The sequence below is a fragment of the Atractosteus spatula genome, chromosome 8, assembly GCF_055471065.1.
Source record: "Atractosteus spatula isolate fAtrSpa1 chromosome 8, fAtrSpa1.hap1, whole genome shotgun sequence".
Taxonomy (NCBI): Eukaryota; Metazoa; Chordata; class Actinopteri; order Semionotiformes; family Lepisosteidae; genus Atractosteus; species Atractosteus spatula.
Window position 1 is genome coordinate 10,702,353 of NC_142713.1, and position 20,192 is coordinate 10,722,544.

The 20,192-nt window shown below is 40.0% G+C and overlaps 1 protein-coding gene across 1 annotated transcript; it reads right to left on the bottom strand.

Moving 5' to 3' along the window:
• Positions 1-1,293: 1,293 nt before the first annotated feature.
• On the bottom strand, positions 1,294-18,884 carry LOC148829187 (cystine/glutamate transporter). Its single transcript, XM_088923321.1, has 12 exons — positions 18,519-18,884; positions 16,737-16,863; positions 15,397-15,512; positions 14,543-14,668; positions 13,985-14,084; positions 11,569-11,613; positions 8,124-8,247; positions 7,481-7,584; positions 6,316-6,412; positions 4,962-5,111; positions 3,694-3,871; positions 1,294-2,146 (listed from the first exon to the last, which is right to left on the bottom strand). Exons 1-12 carry the CDS (start codon positions 18,724-18,726, stop codon positions 2,082-2,084), a joined length of 1,440 nt encoding a protein of 479 aa, XP_088779447.1. The 5' UTR covers positions 18,727-18,884; the 3' UTR covers positions 1,294-2,081.
• Between the last annotated feature and the right edge of the window lie 1,308 nt (positions 18,885-20,192).

Genomic DNA, 20,192 nt, shown 5'->3' on the forward strand with positions numbered 1-20,192 from the left:
TAGAAGTAGTAATAGTAGTAGTACTCTTTATTTGAACATACAGCAAGCTTAACAAAAGTAATACATTAGTAATACATTAAAACTGAGAATATTTACAGTTAGCCAGTTTCACTTATCCCCAACGTAGTAGTTTTGACACTTGCACTTTAAGTATTCAATAAGCTTCTCAATGTAATTGGAAAATTTGCTATATTTTCACTATGATTAGATACTTTAATCTTGTTAAGAAGATTCATGTCCTGCTTTCTTACTGTGTTTTACAATGAAGTAGGAGTGGGTGTTTTTTAACATTTCTGCTTTTATGTTCACCAAGGTACAGTTTTAAAGGTCTTTTTGTTTAACATAAGTCAGCTACTGTACCCACAAAGACATGTCAGTATATACAGTATATTACACCTGTAGTGTTACAAATAAAACCTACAAATTAAATTAATTCTATTCAATATGTATGAGAAATATATTCAGTATTGTGTTGGGACCATACATACAATGCCTCTGTATAAATTTCTGTTGGAGGGGTGTGGCAACCATGAATGAACTTGGAAATTGTCACGTCCTGCACTTGCCCTCGCAAACGCCATTATATTCCCAAACCCACTGTTTCACACTCTCATTCTTAACTTTACCCATAACATTCTCAAAAGCACCAGATTCCACAGATTCTCACTCCTGAACCAATTATCCAACCACATCCCTCTCCCTCCCCTATTTAAAATTCCCTCACGCACCAAACCCTGTTCACTATTGAAAAGCCTTCTTTAGTGTTTTCTAGTGTGCATTATTTTCTTGTTAGATCTCTCGGTTTTTGGACTTAACTTTTACCTTTTGATCCTGTCACTTGGATTTTGCCTTTTGGATTGTCTTCTTGGTTTGTCTCGGCTCTTTCTGGTTAACTGATCTCTAGCTTCGCCTATCGACCTTGCCTCTGGATTGCGATTTTGGATTGTTTGCCTCTGCATCCCGCATAGTTTACAGCTACACAAAGGATCCCCAGAGAACTACCTGCCGGATCCCTGACAGAAATATTATGGGATTAAATCTTAAAATGCTTGTCACTAGGTATTTGTTTTTCACTTCCCTGACACCGGTGGACCCATTTTTTCCCGTTTTGACATTATTTGTATGCAACTCTTTGTTACTTGGATCCCTAGTACTAGGGAGAAGTAGGTGGAAGTACGGAGAGCTGCTGTTGATGTGTTAAGGTCATTGTTGCACTGGCTGATTGTCTGACTTAATTTCATGGCCCCTTTGGCTAAAAACACAAAGAGGGGGCAGAGAACGGGGGTTTTCTGTGGTATTTGTACCATTTTATTTTTTATTCATCTGAGTAGGACAACTTGATGGTAAAACAATTGTTCACAAAAACTGTACGTCATATGCTACATAAGCGATGTTAAGCACTGGCAGCACAGAAGTTGCCTTGCATGGTGTTTGACATAGCCTGAGCTTCCAATGAGCATCAGAGTATGGTTGTACTGAACGTAGCCCATTCTTTATTAATTCTGTGTCCAAACTACTGATAATGAATAAAAATGTTAATGTGAGTTTGGCTTTATGACAGCACAGGATAGTTAGACACTAGTTTTGTTTATAAGATATTCAATTACCTTACTACCAGCTCAGATATTTTAAAAACATATAAAACTATAAAAACTATTATTAAGTAGTTTGCTTTTAGCAGTCAGGATATCGAAGAGGCCAATATAAGAATGATATATAGATGATAATATTTTTATAATAATAATATACACCTGCAATAGGGTTTGATATTAATAATTATTTAAACATATAATTAACATTAGTGTTAAAGATTTACACAAAACTGCTGATTGTTGTTAAACAGAAATATGCTTTTTAATGTTACTATTTCTCTAAATTTCAATTTGTTATATTTTACAAAAAATATTTACAAATATTTAAAAAGACAATTTTGGCTCTTTCACAAAAGGCATTTGCTCACAGTCTGATTTATTTTTCCTTATTTTTTTCCCTTATTAATGCACGTAACAGGATGTTTAGTAAAAGTGATTCCTGGAGAATAGGAACAGAAGCAGGAAAGTTTAGGAAGGAGCTCTGTTGCTTCAAAATGTCTGCACTTCCTGTTGGGCCACTTCCATTAATATCTGCATTTTGATGGTGATATAGTCTGAAAGAAAAGACAGCACCTGTTAAGGTAATAGACACTATTTCCATGTACATGTGAAATTTCATATATGATCCAATTCCAATGTCCGAACCCTCTGAAGCTTGAAAGAACTCACCTGCAAGTTTTAAGATAAGATAAGATCACTTTATTAGCCATATACAATCTCTTGTATTAGGAATTTGTCTTTTCACATACCCCACCTTGCTCTCCATGAGTCACACCAACAGGGAGAGAAGCTTGGGGTCAAAGCACAGGTTCAGCCATTTATACAGCACCCCTGGAGTTAAGGGCCTTGCTCAGGGACCCAATGGAGTAGGATTCCTCTGCCCACCACAGGATATGAACTGGCAACATTCCAGCCACAGGCACAGATCCTTAGCCACAGAGCCACCCTGCACTCAGCTATTTATTAAAAATACCTGAATACAAAATAGTAGCTGTATTGCTGCATGTTCTCTTGAAAAATCCCACAACACTTGTGCTGCACTTCAAGATTCCAGAATATCAGATTTTTACCCCCAAACTTTTTAATGTCTCAGCCATCCTGGTGCCAGTTCCTTGGATACTTCATATAGAGCAAAGGGATTCATGGATTCATGTTACCATGCCAGATTTCACACAGAATTAAAAAAAAAAAAACATAACAACAAAAACAAGGAACGTACAGTATGGAAAGCTTTTAAATCTCTAGGTAATAAAATCTTCAGAGTAACGAAGTCTTTAATTACTTCACTCTTCAATAATCATTCATCATCAAAACCTCAAGGAATCTTTTTCTGGCACTGAACATACAGCTAGTCGTGGCCTATGAGGAGGCTAATATTTCAGTCAGACCTTATATTCATGTAGTTGACTAACATGCATTAGACTAGTTTTACTAGATTAAGTCTATCTCTTTAGAGTGGTCAATACGGTTTTATGCAACCAGCTCCAGGACGTATTTCTGCAGCCATCTACCGTTAGTGCACTGTGGAAGAGACCAGGGGACTGTAATGATCTGTACGTTAAACTCAGGAGTTTAAGGGCTGGACCTAAAGCATCGTTCTCAAAAGATAAGTGAGGCTGAGCCTGGATCAGAATTGGGATGGGTTTTGCCTATGGAATGTCAAATTGCTACTGAAAGCAGTTTTGGTAGGGTCGATAGACAGTGCTCTTCCCTCTAGGCAAGAAATTCCAAATCAACGTCCCAGTACAAAGACAGGTGACACTATGCTGTCTTTTGGATGGAAAAACAAAGTCCTGGCTACCTTTCAGGTACTATTTGAAAGAGTAGTGGTATCCATATCAACCATTCTTAATCTGTCGTACAGATCAGCTGAATAAGCTCAGTAATTTTTACTTCTCAATGCTATCTGCTTGGGACTACGTGGTTGTTGCAGGGGGTGCTGCACTTCAGTCAGTGAGCATGTCAGCCCCTTCCTTAAAGAAAAACAGATTTGATTTTAAAGCTTGGTAGAAAAATAGTACATAAATGCTAAGCATTATTTTGTAGCAATGAACGATTTTTGTCATTGGTTGTTGCTGTTTTCTTTATATACTGTACATACCGACAGCCTTGCTCCAGCTCTTGGGTAATCTCTGCCGATGAACAGTGAGGTAGTAGACTGGCACTCCAGAGAGGGTGATGGCACAGCTGATGCCAGTGTTCCAGGGGTCTGAATAAAGAGAGAGCCCTACTATGCTGAATGAAACCACTGTGAAGACCACTGCAATGACCAGGGGTACCTATGATGGAACCAGTACAGAGAAACATATCAGTGATTCAGTGATTCATATCAGTGCAATATACAGTACAATACAATTTCAAAATGACTTCTCTTTGAGATTTACACTTAACTTTGTAGTCCAGCTTTTTTTTGCCATTTTAATTGAATCATGTGTCAAAGAGAATGATGTGATAATAATACTAATAATAATACAGAGCTTTGAATTGGTTCTGGAAGATGCATTGAGGTTTTATAGGTGACTCCAGAGCCTGTGACTTTTACAGTCTAAGGTTTGAAACTCCTTCATTACAGGCAAGCCCTCTAGTTCAGTTTAACACCTACAGTTTGAAAGAAAATAATATGTTCATCTTGAAACACAAAGCTTTAGATGACTAACTGAAATGTTGAAACTTCTAAGACGCTGTGGCAGAAAATATTAGACCAGAGCAAAAGAAAGGAGGAGGAAACATTGAATACTGATGTAAATATAGTGGGATTATATTTAGGACAAAGAGCTGACATTTTACACTGGCTTCTAGCTAACATTTGGAAGAAAGAATGGCCATTTGATTTAAGTTTAAGTTTAAGATGCAGTTAGCTACTGGACAGGTAGTTGTCACGATCGTAAACCCCTCCTCTTAAGGACACTCCAGCCCTTCCTTGTTCTGTACTCATTCCCTGCACCTGCCTCCGGTTCCTGCCCCCCGTCCTATAAAAACCAGACGCTCACTCTGTTCCGGGCTCTGCATTGGTTCCTGTACCAGGCGAGTCCGGGACCTGGAGCGCCTGGTCCCGTCAAGTTTTTAGTTCCTGTTCCTGTTCCTGTGCCAGTTCTGACCTGGTTCCCATTTTTAATCCCCTTTGTCTTCGTCTCGGATGGACCGCCCGGCTCGGATGTTTGCCTCGGCCACACCTCCCCCGAACACCAGCGCACCATGGACACACCCCCTGTTTCCATTCCTGATCCCTGCATGCTTTTTTCCCCGTGTTTTCCTCACTCTACCCTGGATTGTGTCATCTGCATAGGGTCCCGAAAGAACACTTTCGTGACAGTAGTATCTGTCTCTCAGTTGAGTAGAAAATGTTGCTCTTGCTTTAGCTTTTGTCACCTTAAATGGACGGGGGTGGTCAGGAAACCTGTAGCGATGGACCAGCAGTCCGAAGGTGGCCAGAGCTATGAAGAACCAGCGGGAGAAACTGTAGAAGTTGATGAGCTGGAAGAGGTCCCCTCGCAGGAGCGTGAGGACCACCAAGGGATACTTTGAAAGAGCAGAAAATAGGCATTGCTTTACAACACTCGCAGAACCATGACAAATTATACTGAATTTATACAGGCATGGTGTGGGTTGGATACTCATCCAGATTGCTTTTCAACTGACCTTGGCCAGGTGTTGTAGCTCTAATCTAGGCCACATTGATATTATAATCAGGTCAAAGACTGTTAAACACAATAAACCAATATTTTTAATCTGATTTAAGAAGATGGGGATCTAGAATGTTTTTTTTTTATTTTGCTTCTGGTATACAAAAGAAATGGCTTTTCCTCCTCAAAAAGAATACATTTTCAAGTTCTACAAAAAGTATTACCTCAGATAGCCTGTTACTAGTCAGAATTTTAGTTTGGTTTTGATATGGGATTTATTGTGGAATCGAAGATGCCTTTTAAAATAAAAGGATTAAATTGCTTCTTTTATGATATATGTGCATGCATCAAGCTTGAGTATTCTCAGTCTCATCTAAGTCGCTAGCTTCATTTTCTTCTGCTCTCCACATGTCTGTATCAAGAATTCCTATTTTAAAATCACATATGTAGTATTTTCCACTGGAACAGGCAAGTTTTAACCATGCTCTGCTTTCTGGGCTTTAAGTGAGTGTTACAGAGTATTTGAATTGATTGTTACATTACTCTTGTACATTACTCTTGCACTGAATTGCAGACTGTAGAAGTATCGGAAGCTATGAGATCCTCACTTGTTAAGTAATATTGTATTTGTTATGTATTCAACTGTATGCATCATGTGCATCCCATCAAATATAACACTAACCGGTTTCAATTTAATTTGCTAAATGTCATATGGACGGAATATTTCAGCACACATAGGCTCCAGCCTTAAATTTCTTTGCTGGGATTGGTGTGTCTTGACATATTCCATACAAAACTGGAAAGAGTGACATCACTAGGAAAATCTAGACATTGTGTTTATAGTTATAGACAAACAACCTATAGAACAGCTACCTGATCCACCTGGTGTTTGTTAATTTAGCACCGAGTTCTTATTCAACTTCTGCCGCTACAGAATCTTTGTAGTATACTTTCTACTCTCATTTCTCTGTCCACCAAATGTAACTTCCCCGGGTGTGAAGAAATTTCTAGGGTAGGCTTAGAATCTCCCTAAAAGCTGCTAGTGAGTGATGCGTGTCTGGGTGTTAGAAGTGGGATTGGGTGAGGGGGGGTGACTGTACCAGCAGCAACACCGCTGGCATGGGCGTCTGTCGGCGAATGTGAATCATTGAGAAGAGCAGTGGCCAGTGTCCCTCCCGCGAGCCCACAAACAGCATCCTGGAACGGGAGCAACCACAGAGACAGAGCTGCCACACAGCACACTGATCACAGGTGCAACCACACTGGGGCGCTGACCCCAAGACCTGGTTTGAAATAAACTGCACAAGGTGATTCTACTTGAATCCGTCCTTATTCAAACTACACAGTACAGATGGAGTCTAGGTTACTGTGGGTGACTGTTCTGTTTGAAACCCTCTTATTATTTTGTATAACGTTGATATTGAAGTAAAAGTATCAAAATGTATGGTCAATTGTATTGTTAAGCACCTTGGGGCAACCTTGTTGTGAAAGGTGCTATATAAAAATAAATTGAATTGAAAAGTGTGTAATAACTTATTATTATTAAATATTATTATTATTATTATTTCATTGTTATTCAGGAACATTGATATAAAATGAAGAAGCTGAAAGACATTTCAATGTAGACCAAGATAATCTTTAAAAAGATTTTTACTTCATTGTAAAGATTAACCTTTATATTGAAGTTAAGGTTCATTTCTAGTGGATTCTTGTGCTGCGGAAAATGTTGAAATAGAAAGAGAGAGAGTGTAATAAACGAGCAGGAGCACTGTAAAATATGAAAGATGAAAATATGTAACAGGTCTGCATAAAGAGGGAAGATATGTAATGAGGGCTGTCCTGAAGCTTCTCTTCTGCATCCCAGGAAAGTACAGTATGAGAAATTACATGAAAAATTTAGTTTTTTTTTGCTTCTGAGAAAATTGTCCCTGGTGTGAGTGTGTGTGTGTTTGTATCTGACTGTGCCCTGCGATGGACTGGTGTCCCACCCAGGGTGTATCCTGCCTTGTTCTCCGGGATGTTTGCCGGGATTGGCTAACCTGTATTGAAATGGTTAGAAAATGGTTACAGCCTACTAAAGATGGATAGTAGCATTTTAAAGAATAAATATGAAAAAAACAGTATTTTCATGCTTTCTCAGGTGGAAATGTGAAATAATGGAAAAAGGAATCTCCACTGAGGCAGTATGAAACTACTATTTATTAATACAGACTCATTTTTACTTTTCCAGACCTGAAGTATGCTTCCTGGGCTGTGGTCTCTCACCTGGGTGCTACAAAGAGACCCCCATTCAATGCCCCCAGACAGGAGATAGCCACCAAGATGGGCATCACAGTGGAGAAGCCATGGAGTGTCCTGTCAGCAAAGGTCTTTCACCAACAGAGAGAAAACATTTTATGATTACTTTAGCATCTTGACTTTCAGTGTAATTATTAACCCATGGAAAAAATATTTTGTGAGTTTGACCAACCATCTAGACAGGTGTAGTCTAAATAAAGTCTCTGAGATGTCAGTTTATTGATAAAGTAAAATGTAAAGACAGTCTATTGAATAATAATAATAATTTGTACTTGTGGTGAGACAAATATAGAGTAAGTGCTGCCAAAGTCCTCCTCTTCAGAGCACATCACATTTACTGTACAGCTTGCTATAGTTTAATATCACAGAATGCAATAAAATAAGAAAATGTTCAGCCACTTTAACTGCTGAGCATATTTATATTGAAATAAAACATCCTCTCTTTTTATAAAATACCGCAAATATAGTAGAAAGATGTCAGCTGAGATATGTTTGTGAGCAGCATTTCTGACATTACCAGCCTGGTGAGTTATCTGAAAGAGCCCCCGGGTTTCTGTAAATGATACTATAGACCAGGAGTGAGCATGAGACACCTCTGTTGAATACAGACCACAGCTACAGCTTCGGAAAGGAGGACCTCTTCGGCTGTCATCACTGCATAGTAGGCAATATTAATCAGCACGTAGGCTGTGGTGACTGTGAGCATGGAGACAATGATAGAAAGGGGAATGTTCCTGCAAGAGAAAAAGAGGGAAAAACATGATACACAAAAAACTGCTGCTACCAAGCCCGGATAAACTTCTTCTATTTTCTTTGGTTCACACTCTAGTTATACTTAGTCTTACCTCCTGACCACAAGGTTGTTAGTGTGTTACAATTTCATTCAAGCCAAGCAATATTCCTTTTTAATTCTATACTTTCACTCTCAGTTAAACCTAGTACTCAGTTCTCCAGTCTTCCAAGCTACCCGCATCCTGTCATCTATGCTGGTGATTTCAATTGTCAACACACCAACTGGGGCTATCGAAAGAGCACACCTGAAGGCGAGGCCCTAGCCGACTGGGCATCCATTCAAGTTTTAACTCTGCTGTTCGATAAGAAACAAGCCAACACGTTCTCCTCTGCCAGGTGGCAAAGTGGAACAAACCCCGACTTGGTGTTTTTCAGCCCAACAAACAACCACATGCATTCACCACAACGCTCAGTGCTAAGCAGATTTCCGAACTCGCGTGCTGCGAGCTGACCAGTAGTCACGTTCCACCCTGCACTTGTGACACCAACGCCAAGTCGTCCATCCGCTCGCTGGAACTTCCGAAAAGCAAATTGGACCGAATTCACCAAAGAAACCAGCTCCTTTCCGCTTAAACTTCCAGATCCAAACTCAACTGATGTTAATGACTCGGACTCAAGGTTCTGCAATATGATTATCTCCACATCTAACAATCATATCCCAAGAGGTTTCCGAAAGACCTACGTTCCCGGCTGGAACGAAGAATGTACGAACTTAGCCTCTGAACCTGAGTCAGCAACCACAACAGAAAGAGCGCAATCCACCGGGTCGGCCCTAATAGAATACCTGGACAACAAAAGGAAAAAAGAGTGGAACAACACGGTCTCTGAAATCGACATGAAGCACTCCAGTAGAAGAGCCTGACAAACCATCAACTGACTGACTGGCCAAAACTATTAACCACAAATCCAAAACCAGGTCAAAGCCAAAGACGTCGCAAAGATGCTTGTTGACAGTGGCAAACCAACCCACATAGACAAGCAGTTTGCCAGGAAAGTTAAACAAGAGATTCACGACAGCTGGCGAGCCAGCTCAGCAGATGATAACATCCACAGCAGCTTCACCTATCCTGAACTGATTGCAGCAATTTCCACCCTCAAAGCAGGGAAAGCTCTGAAAATCTGACTACCTGCATCCTGAACAGCTTACACACTTCTCTGCACCTGCCTTAGAATGGCTACTAGCATTTTTCAACAACTGCCTATAACTAAACAAAATGCCTAAGATCTGGAGAACAGCAAAAGTCATTGCTATTCTTAAACCAAACAAACCACTTGAGGACCCAAAAAGCTACCGGCCAATCAGCCTCCTCTTCATCACCTTCAAGCTTATGGAGAGGCTAATATACAACAGAATAAGCTCTATCGAAGACCCACAGCTCCCAAATGAACAAGCAGGTTTCAGGCCAAGTAGATCAACAACCGACCAGGTCTGCTGTATGGTCGATGATATCGAACAATGCTTCCAAGAAAAAAAAGAAAGCGGGTGCTATTCTTGTGGACTTAACAGCAGCTTATGACACGGTCTGGCATAAAGGACTCATACTCAAACTGCTTTGTATCATCCCAAACAAGAAAATCTTGTTCTTGGTCCTCTTTATCCAAGAACTAATCTCTAACAGATCATTTACCTTAACACTGGGCAACAACACCTCCAGGAAATTTTACCTTAAGAATCCCACAAGGCTCGGTGCTGGCGCCAATGCTGTTTAACATCTACACAGCTGAACTGCCAAAAAGTACATATACGCAGATGACATCGCTATTATGCGTTGTTGCTCCACAGACATCAAAGCAATAGAAACTACACTATCGACTGACCCGAACAAGCTGAACTGCTACTTCAAAGACTGGAGGTTAAAACTTAGCATCACCAAGACAGTGAGCAGCATTTTCCACCTCACCAATCGCCTTGCTAACATAACAATCAACGTCAAGTGCGAAGACAAAACTATTCCATTTGCGAAAAGCCCGAAATATCTAGGAGTTGTCCTTGACCGCTCACTGACCTTCAAGCAACATCTCGAACAAACAGCAGCAAAAATCCAAGCAAGGAACAACCTCCTGCGAAGACTAGCTGGCACTATCTCGGGTGCAAATTTCACCGTCGTATGCACCTCTGTGCTTTCTCTAGCCTTCTCGGTAGCTGAGTACTGCTCTCCTGCCTGGCACAACAGCAGCCACACGAAGAAGGTAGACACAGCCCTGAACAACAGCATGCGCATTATCACCGGGTGCATTAGACCTACGCCCACTGAACTGCTACCGATTCTCAGCGGCGTCTCTCCACCAAATCTTCGCAGAGAAGCAAATTGCATCAACCTTGCACTGAAAGCCTCGGATGACTCCAACCACCTGCTGCACGATGCCATCTGCAACTGTAACACCACGATCCTCCGACTAGAAAACCGGCACTCACCTTCTAACACAATGAGGTGCCTTATGAAAGAAGCAAACATCGACAATGGCACTAACAAAAAGTGGCAAGACGCGTGGAATAATAACAACCACAGACTGAAACAGTTTATCGACAAAGCATCTAACAAACCCGCTGGAAATGACCTACCCAGACAAGCCTGGGTCAAGCTGAACCGACTAAGAACCGACTAATGGCCGTTTCCGTGCCACCCTACACAAGTGGGGTCTCACTGATGACCCAATTTGCTAATGCGGCGACGGCAAGGAGCAGACGGCCGACCACATCCTATACTCCCGCCCTCGCTTCAGATGCCCCGGCAACTTCACCGATTAGGATGATGCCAGCCGCGACTGGCTGAGGCACCTGACTGTGACAATATAACTATGTAACTTCCGCATGTTAAGCTCATACGAATAATAAAAAAAACTCTCAGTTACATATTTCTTAGACCTGCAATGATACTGAAAAAAGCAAACTTACTATTGAATTACTTCTGCTAGCAGCTAAAAGGAGCTGTCTTCCAGGTGCTACTGGTTTATTACTCCAGGAAAGACAGGACGGTACTAACAACACCAGCATTAAAGGAGGTAGGGTGGAACTCTGCAATGTTTCATGTATTAAGCAGCATTATTTTAAGTTGTTGAAAGGCTGCACAGGCATCTCTTGCAGTTTTATGTGATGAGTTTTGCAGTTGCATGGTAAAAAATACAAAATTCAGTCAAACCTGCAACTCATAAAAGAGCATATACTGTATATATCCAATCATGTTGCCTTGTGAAACCATAACTTTGCTTTTGCTTAATTTTCTAAGATTGAAATTAGACAAAAAATGGAATTGGTTGGTTACCTATTGGGATCAATGACCTCCTCTGTGACAAAATTCAAATAAAACCTTCAAAGAGAAAGAGAGAGAAAATCCTTAGATTAGCTACTCAGTTTTCTCAGGTCACATTCAGGTTCTGCAGTAAAGTTGGGTAACGGTGAGACTAATGGCTCAGCAGTTCCTTTACATCCCAGGATCTTATACTCAGAAAAGATAGACAGTATAATTAATAAGATTTTCATGCCAAAGGCTGTAATACAATTCATAAAAAGGACATTTGATACATTAAGATTATGCTAAGCATTTGTAGATTTATAAAACAAAATACCCTTAAAAGGTTACAGGTTAAGAATGTAAAATCAGAAACAGAAAATGTGAGTTAATACTCAGATGCATTTTGCAGATAAGTTTGTATACTGTAAAAAAATTAACAGGAAAGAATGTATTTTATAAAAGGTAGGAAGGCTCATACTTGTATTAAGAGCTGCTACCAAAATTACTGTTTCTAATGGTACTATTGAGGTATGATGCACAGCAAAGAAACAATTCAATAATGAGTGAAATTTTCCAAAACTAGTGTGTACTGTACAGTGCATTTCAACCATTGAAGTCTTCCACAAATTTTTGTCCATCTAAATTACACATCAGGAATGAAAGCCACAAAGTCGGCATCTTGTGTATCTTGTCATAGTGACGATCAAACAGGTGTGTTCCGGCTTTGCAGCTGCCATCTGAGAACAGTTACGGGGAGCTCTGTCCCTGATCCAGCTGTGTTTGCCAGTGTTGTTACACATAAATACCCTGAACAGGCTCTATCAATTACCATTGTCTGGTATTGAAATCTCTTAGAAAACATAGAAAAAAGAAACTGTGCACTTCTGAGACAACAGTTTCGTGGGACATCCTGTCTTGAAGCAAACCCAACACTTAATTGCATTCATCAATAGATGATCATGGCATCGTTATGTATAGGACAGAGACTCTCTTGCTAGGAATTTATGGCTGCTCAACCATTTTAGTTGTTGTAGCTTATGTGCTCTGCTGAATAATACACTTTGCACATGCAGCTCAAAGAATGAATGCTTGAACACTTTCCTTTGTCACGAGCTGTCATGTGAAAGTTGTTTTGTCGTAGTACCTAAAACATGTGAATCACAAAAAATTAACTGGACCACATATTTACAAATTTGCAATTTTTGTTTAGTACGGTTTGTTTGGGGGGGGGGAGGGGGGAGTATATATGCAGTTAAAAACTTAAATATCAGCACTCTATGCCATTTTTTCACTATTCAATGTATTTTTATATAGCGCCTTTCACAACAAGGTTGCCCCAAGGCACTTAACAAAACTGTGTGACAATACATGACATTACAATACAGAAAGAGAAAAAGTCAGAAGACAAAGGAGAAAAAAAAACTCTAGGTGTCCAAGGTCAACAGGCTGCCTAACCCCTCTGGGCATTCTAAGATTATACAATTCATGAATTCAATTTCACTAGAACATCTCATTTAACCTTTGCTAGTATGAAGTCTTTGAATAACTAAGAAGAAATATCACAGGCAAAAACACATAGATTAAGAAACAAAATTTATTATTCTTCATAAATCACTGCATTGAGTTACAGTGATAGGAAGTTAATACTTCGGTCAAATAAGGTCACTACTGACTGCGTTCTTTCTGCTTTTGAGAAAACAAAATTTTGAAAAGTGGCACTGAAGACAAAAAATTAGCATCTTGGCTCTGAATCACATGAAAGTTCAAATAAATTAGGGTATCCTTGATTTGGAGCTCTTAACGCGCTCTCTTCAATTCTGTAGAAAGTATCAAAAGAGACTTTTGATATATGAATATTTAATGAATAATCTAATGAATATTTTAGAAGTATTTACAGAACCTAGTTGGGCCATATGGGCTCCTCTCATCTGTAACCTTTCTTATTCCTGTATGGGTTCAATGTCTCTTTAAAGCAACAGCCCCTGCAGTTGGTAAACTGCTCCAGCTAAACCAGTATGTAGCTGATTGGAAGGATAACCCTCAGACGCACCATCCCTCAAGGAACAAGATTTTTACATCCCTTAATCAAGGGATCATTGCCCAAAAGGGGCAATGTAACAGCTGTACTTACACATTAGTTGCTTAAGACAGGTAATTTAAGTAGGGTGCATCACTGTGAGACCTCCTTTGTTGTAGTTATCAAAAGAGCTTTGAACTTTACATTTACGCATGAAGTTTCTGTCTGTTATGTAGTTTAATGCTGCCTTTGAAGGGGAAAGTCAGGGACATTCTGTGTGAGGTTCATGAACTATTTGAAAAAATGAAAAAAAGCAGAGCTTAAAAAAGACAGACTTATTATTATTAATAACTCACTCATTGGAAAACCACGTTTTGATTAATGAACATCAGCTACAGTGATGTAGACATAATATCTCAGATGACATACCATCCTGAGTACGCATACAGTCCTGAGAAGAAGGCCAGCGGCACCTTGTCAAGGGCCAGAGAGCTGCTGTCAAAGGCGTCCTTGAAGTTCTCCGTGTGTCCTGAAGAGGGCGGCAAAGTACACCACTCAAACAGCGTTATCTTCTGAATTTACTACAGTTGCTGCTAATGTTAAAAAAGTTTTTAGATCCTTTAAATTTGAATTTTTCTTAAAGAAAAGTGTCTTAAAACCTTTTGTCTGCACGGAATTTGAGTATTTTGTCTTCAGTATATTACTTCCACATAAAAAATATATTAAATACATTCTCAAATGATAGCCTTAAGGAATGCTGTGATGGTCTGTAACTTCTGACTGAAAATAACTGACAATAGCATGTGGGACTGGAGCAGGGAATGGCTGCCTTGCAGAAATATGAGATAGGATTTCTTTTTTTTCCTGCAATGTAATGTGAAATGTCAGAAAAAAAGGTTCTTTCTTAACTCATAAGCAGTGCATTAATTTTGTGATTGGATCAAAGATCTAAGGACACATGAAGCTCCCAAACTGTTGTATTCTTACCTCTGGCGAGGGCGATTATGCCTGGGATTATAATCAACACCAGGGATGCCATCTTCAGGAAAGTGAGGGTGATTTGTGTACGCGATGCCCAGTTCACACTCCAGCAGTTGACAGCCACAACAAAAGCTGAGGGGAGCAGAGAGGGCAGAGAAGCTCAGACTGAAAAGGACTGACAGCTTGCTCAGATCATTAGGCCCACATTAGTCAAATAGAGCAAACAGAGCCCATAGCAGAGATTTTTTGGCACAGGCCTTTGTATAGGCTTTGCAGAGAATTTTAAATCCTCGGAAAATGGATTTTCAGTCTGAAGACCTTGAAATAGAGAAATTCTTCGATGAATCAAGTGTAAAAATGAACTGATTCACTTAAATCAAAAGAGCTCACATGGAATGACATTCAGAAGACCCTGTTGGCCATTTGTTTTACAAGACCAGATTCAATTATATTTTACACCCTCTATTGACACAATGAGAACAGCAGCCTTGTTTTCTCCACAGGCTTCTTGCTTCTACCACGTGGAAACCTACCGCCAGGCCTGGACTAGAGGATTTGTGATGTGGGAAGGGTCTTCATTTTGATATACTACACTGAAGATGGAAATTTCACTGTCATTCAGAATAGGAGTCTTCTGTAGGAAATTATCAGCTTTTATTGAAAGACTGACATGCACTTATGTGTTTTTTTTGCAGTACATTTTAATGGATTATTCCCAGCGTACAAATTCATCATCAGATGCTGGTTGAATCAGAAATCTGGATTGATGGGGAAGGGGAGGAGGGGTATTATTCTTTTTGAGGTGTTTTTTTCTTCCCTTAGCCTGAGAAACATTTAAAGACATGAATCCCGTTACTCACTGACACCCAGGATGCTCATCAGTTTCACCAGGATGGTGGGCGCTGGGCATGGGGTGAACAGGGGTTCCACAACATAGCGCCCAAATGCCAGGGCCACCACTGAGGTCACAGCAGGCCTGGAAAGAGATCACAGGGGGATCAGTGGAGGAGCTGTCGGACATAAGGGAGAATCTGCTAATGTAACAGATATACAGAGACATTTGTGCATCTTTGTGATGGGAACCTGACTTTATAAACTCTGGGAATTATCACAAAAGAAAGCAAGATCAGTCATTAACTGGAGGAGGTCTCTCTGCTTGTTTTGTTTGCAGCAGTTAATCAGTAAGGGAATTTCATCCCTCTTTGTCTTCATCTAAAAGCTGCCTAGGCGTCAGTTTCAGCACTGCTGGTTAGCACACAGAGGCATTTGTCCAGAGGTGCAAACAGGCATCACTGCCTAAACTTTATTAACTTCTTCAAAAAATGAAACATTATGCAATGCTTCAATAATCAATCTACCCTTTATCTCTCAGCAGCAGTCTTTAATCTCTAATGGGCCAAGCTGTCAAAGTGCTGAGCACAGCGAATCACATCACATAATTCCTTGCTTAAAAATGCTTATTGATATTAAACTGTTAAAATTAACTAGAAAAGAAAAAACGAACAAACATGAATGTCATAAATCTCCGAGGCAGGCTTCAGAATCTTCAAGGCTCTGTTCAAAATCAAATTTCTCATCCATCTCATTTCAAGGGATAGAAAATCTGAGATATACAGTACAAGCTTTTTAAAATTGCAAAATATAACATTAAAATTCAGTACTGAATAAACACTATCAATGAGTATCAATTATTTATCTCTGCAGTTCCACATAATAGATGCATTTGTCTTAAATGTGAGTAATAGGTTTGTAGTTTGAAAATTTAAGGAAGACACCACTGAATTCAATAGAAGTGATGTCATATAGTTTTTTTTCCCAAATTATAACACTACCTTATATAACAGAGTACCATGAATTAAATTAATGTAATTATTGGATTAACTAGATCCAAGTGTTTATTTTTTTCAAGTTGATCAGAGTGATTGCAGGTGCAGGTACTGTACAACTTTTAAAGGCTAGATGTAGCTTTATATGTTTTTTTTTCTTTTAAACAATGCTAGATCCATCCCCATTATTTTTAACAAGTGCTTGGCTGAATGGAAGTCGGAAAAGCTTGTTGCACAGACCCATCTTGACATTGCTGTCAAACGCAGAACAGGATGTGAGCAATGTTCTTGCTTTTCAGAAAAGAAAATGTGTCCTGTGTTCTGTGACCAGCGTCTGACCTATTTCAGCTCATTACCACGGAGGTGAGGCTGACCTGATCATTATAAACTCTACCCAGAGGCGCAGGAAACCTGGCAGGGGCCCCAGGGTCTCCAGGAGGTAGATGTAATGGCCTCCAGATTTCTTGAAGCTTGTACCCAATTCTGCATAGCAGAGGGCCCCTGGAAGGCACAAGCAAAACACGTCAGCCACATAGAGGTGTTTTCACAGATCTCCTTGTTACTGGGAAAAATTCAGAAGACGTCAAAATAAAGAGTTGTTCTTTTTTGTCTCTTCCTTTTTCAACAAAAAACTTTCAAATTCCATGTGATTTTTATTTTTAAGCAACCCAGATCTGACGTAAGCATTGATTGAAAATACAACTGGCTCATCGGTAGCCCAGCCCCATTATCAGCAAATGAGATGTAAACACAACACATATCTGTTTCCAAAATGTGCACCATCAGGCATTCCAGTCTCTTTCAAGGCACAAGCCCACAGCACCAAAAGCAGAGCTATTGAATGAAGGAGAGATGAACTTGTCATTGATGAATCTGCATGCTCCCAGGTGCATGGCAGGCCGTATGCTGGCTTAACTAACTTCAGACCCACAGATCTCCAACAGTACCTGGCCAGTTGCTTCCCCTGGGAAACTTCAGTCACAAATTACTGAAAACAGAGCCCAGGTTCTGGACTGTAGGGTTTATGATGTGCAAAAGTCATTACCAGAGAGTCACTTGACACACTCTTGCAAGTCCACAAAGGCATTTTATTTCTACTATCCTGTGGCTCTGTATAGTAGGTTTAACTGATGCCACATTAACCAGACTTGGAATATATCCTGATAAATATTGTTTTTTGTGAATATTTTTGTAAAAATTATCTATGAAGTATCAGTAGTGGGTTAATCACTCTCTTACTCTCTTGGCCTGGATTCTCAGAGAAAAGTTTAAGTCACATGGTCGTAAAAGTCAATTCACCAGTTTAGAGAGAGATCTTCAAGTCAGTCAGTCAGTCAAGTCAAGAGAGTGAAGAAAAATGACTTATGGTCCAGTTTATATGTGGCGACATTAACAGTTTGTGATTGGCCAAGACGCTATCAGATTTGGTTCTGGTACTACCCTACAGATCAATTAGTGGTGGATCTTCCTATGGTGATGGATATGACCTTTGACCTGTGATTTTTGGGAATGATTCAGCCTGGAGACGTGCAGGAACCCATCTGCACTATACATCACAATTTTATGAGGTCTTTTATCAGAGGGGCCTATTCACCACATTCCTCTGCATTTAGAGAGAGGCACCAGGCTGCTTGGTCAAGGCATAGAAATCATTAATGACACTTAATTCTAAGTGAAATAATAGAGCATCCTGTAAACTACAAAAATACCTTTTCTGTTTTGAAGGGATATATAAACATGACATAGTTAAAATTAGCAAACCTTTTATGTTTCTGATACAAGCTTTTTACACCTCATGGCCAGAATGAGAGGTGAAATAATCATTCCATTTTTTGTCACCTTGGCTAAATTTGTTAACAGCACCCTTACTGCTTAAGGATTTCCATTTTTACAGTATGTTAAACATGTTGAAGCCCACAGATGAATGCTGTTGTTCCACAGGTGAACAACAGGATATTTTTCTTGCATAGTGTTTATAACATAATGGTTCAATGCTTTAACATGTAGCAAAATCCACCTTTTTATGATTTTTCATTAATCAAGAGAGTAAAAAAAAATTACATTTTGGCAACTATTTTTATGATTAAAACCAAAGGAGAACAACCTGAACACTAGACTAGAACTACCATACAAAGTCTGCCGGTATCTCCACTCACCGAAGGTGGACAGGATCCCAGAGAGCACCCAGATGATCAGAGACAAACCCACGTTGCCACTGTTCTTGAGAACACCTTTGGGAGCAATGAAGATCCCACTGCCCACCACAGTGCCGATGATCAGACAGACAGCTCCCAGCAGGTCAATCTTCTTCCTCAAGTAAACAGTTTCAGCTCCTGACTTAGCTTCACTTTTATTCCCCTCCATGTTTGCAGAATTGCTCCAAGGCAGAACATGCACTCACACTCCAAGGCTGTGTTTTTTGGACTATGTGCTGCACAGTCGCCACAGTAACCTATTTTGGGCCAAAAACAAAGGAAGCAGTCTTCTAGAGTTGCTCTCGCATAGTTAATCAGAGACGTCTGAGGGTCAAACTGTTGCCTGTGTGTGCGCGCAGCTTGTTGAGAGAGAGAAGGACACCCAATGGAAAACAGCTGCCTGACATTACAGGCCCCCACCTCCTTTTTTATTCCTCAAATACTGTATCTGTGGACTGAATTTGGGCACTGAATTCTGAGAAAATATTTTTCATTAAAAAGGCCTAGGGAAGGATCTCAGGATTTCTTTTAAAAAATCAAAATCATTGACAATCACAAGTCATGACATGTTTTGTAAACAAAATAAAACCCTGTCAAAAAATTGATATTTGATGGAAGATGGCTTCATATATTTCCTTATTACACAAAGTCCTTACTATCTTTACAGAGGAGGATTTTTCAAATGCACAATCATTAAGTATTTTATTTTTACATCCACATATTTGGATTCACTGTGAGCCTTGTACCATTACAAATGGGAACAAGGGCTTTCCTTCAAGATTTAATTTTATTAAGCCATCATGCTCCAAGTACCACAGAATCAATCAGAAATTTAAAATCAACCTCATGAGCCATTACTGCTCAGAATACTATCGTTCCTTCCATTGTGTGTGTATCTCTCATTATTAAGCCGGTATCTCCAATAACATCCTCACAGCTGGAACACAGCGTGATTCTGGCTAACATGCGACAGTGAAATGCACATTGTGTCCTGCAAAAGTATTCACCACCTGCCAAGAACAGGGGAAGTTAATGTGCGTTGAGAACCCAGAGAGGACCGTGGCCTGGATAGCAGAAGGCTGTTTGCCACAGACACTCAGGAGTGTATTTTGGCACCCAACGCAATAGTGAGGGGTTTGCGTGGACTGCCTGAACACCCTCAGAGCGCTTCGTTTCTGTAACCAGGGTGCGAGTGGTGTGCCGGCATGCAGATGTATCGTAAGGCGAGTCTTTCCACTAAAGGGAGAAATAATAGTTTGGTAGCCGCTTTGCTACAACGCTGGTTCAGAGCTTGAACCCCATCCGCTCTCTTGCGGGGATCTTAAATAGCACACCTGATGAGCCTCAGGTGCTGTAGCTGCGCATTCCCACGCGCCGCAGAGTAGGGAGTGCAGTGGGAGGTGTGTTCCACTGTCACACCTGCAAGAGAAAAAGTGTCTAATACTGATTAACCCAACACAGAAAACAAATCTGAGTGCTGAAAGATTTTGATTTCATATTATATATGTACAAATATTTTGAACTATACACTGTAGTTTAAATTGGCCTAAGAGGCTGATTTATGTTTATATAAATGTTTGAGTTATTATTGCCTTGATTAATACAACTACAAAGTATATAATTTAAGATCGAATG

Coding starts and splice junctions, on each gene's coding strand:
- LOC148829187 (XM_088923321.1), bottom strand. CDS start 18,726: ATGGAGGGGAATAAAAGTGAAGCTAAGTCAGGAGCTGAAACTGTTTAC. Junction 14,085..14,542: donor CATAATCGCCCTCGCCAGAG/GTAAGAATACAA, acceptor CGCCCTCTTCAG/GACACACGGAGAACTTCAAG. Junction 2,147..3,693: donor GAGCTGGAGCAAGGCTGTCG/GTATGTACAGTA, acceptor CTTTTCTTTCAG/ACTATATCACCATCAAAATG.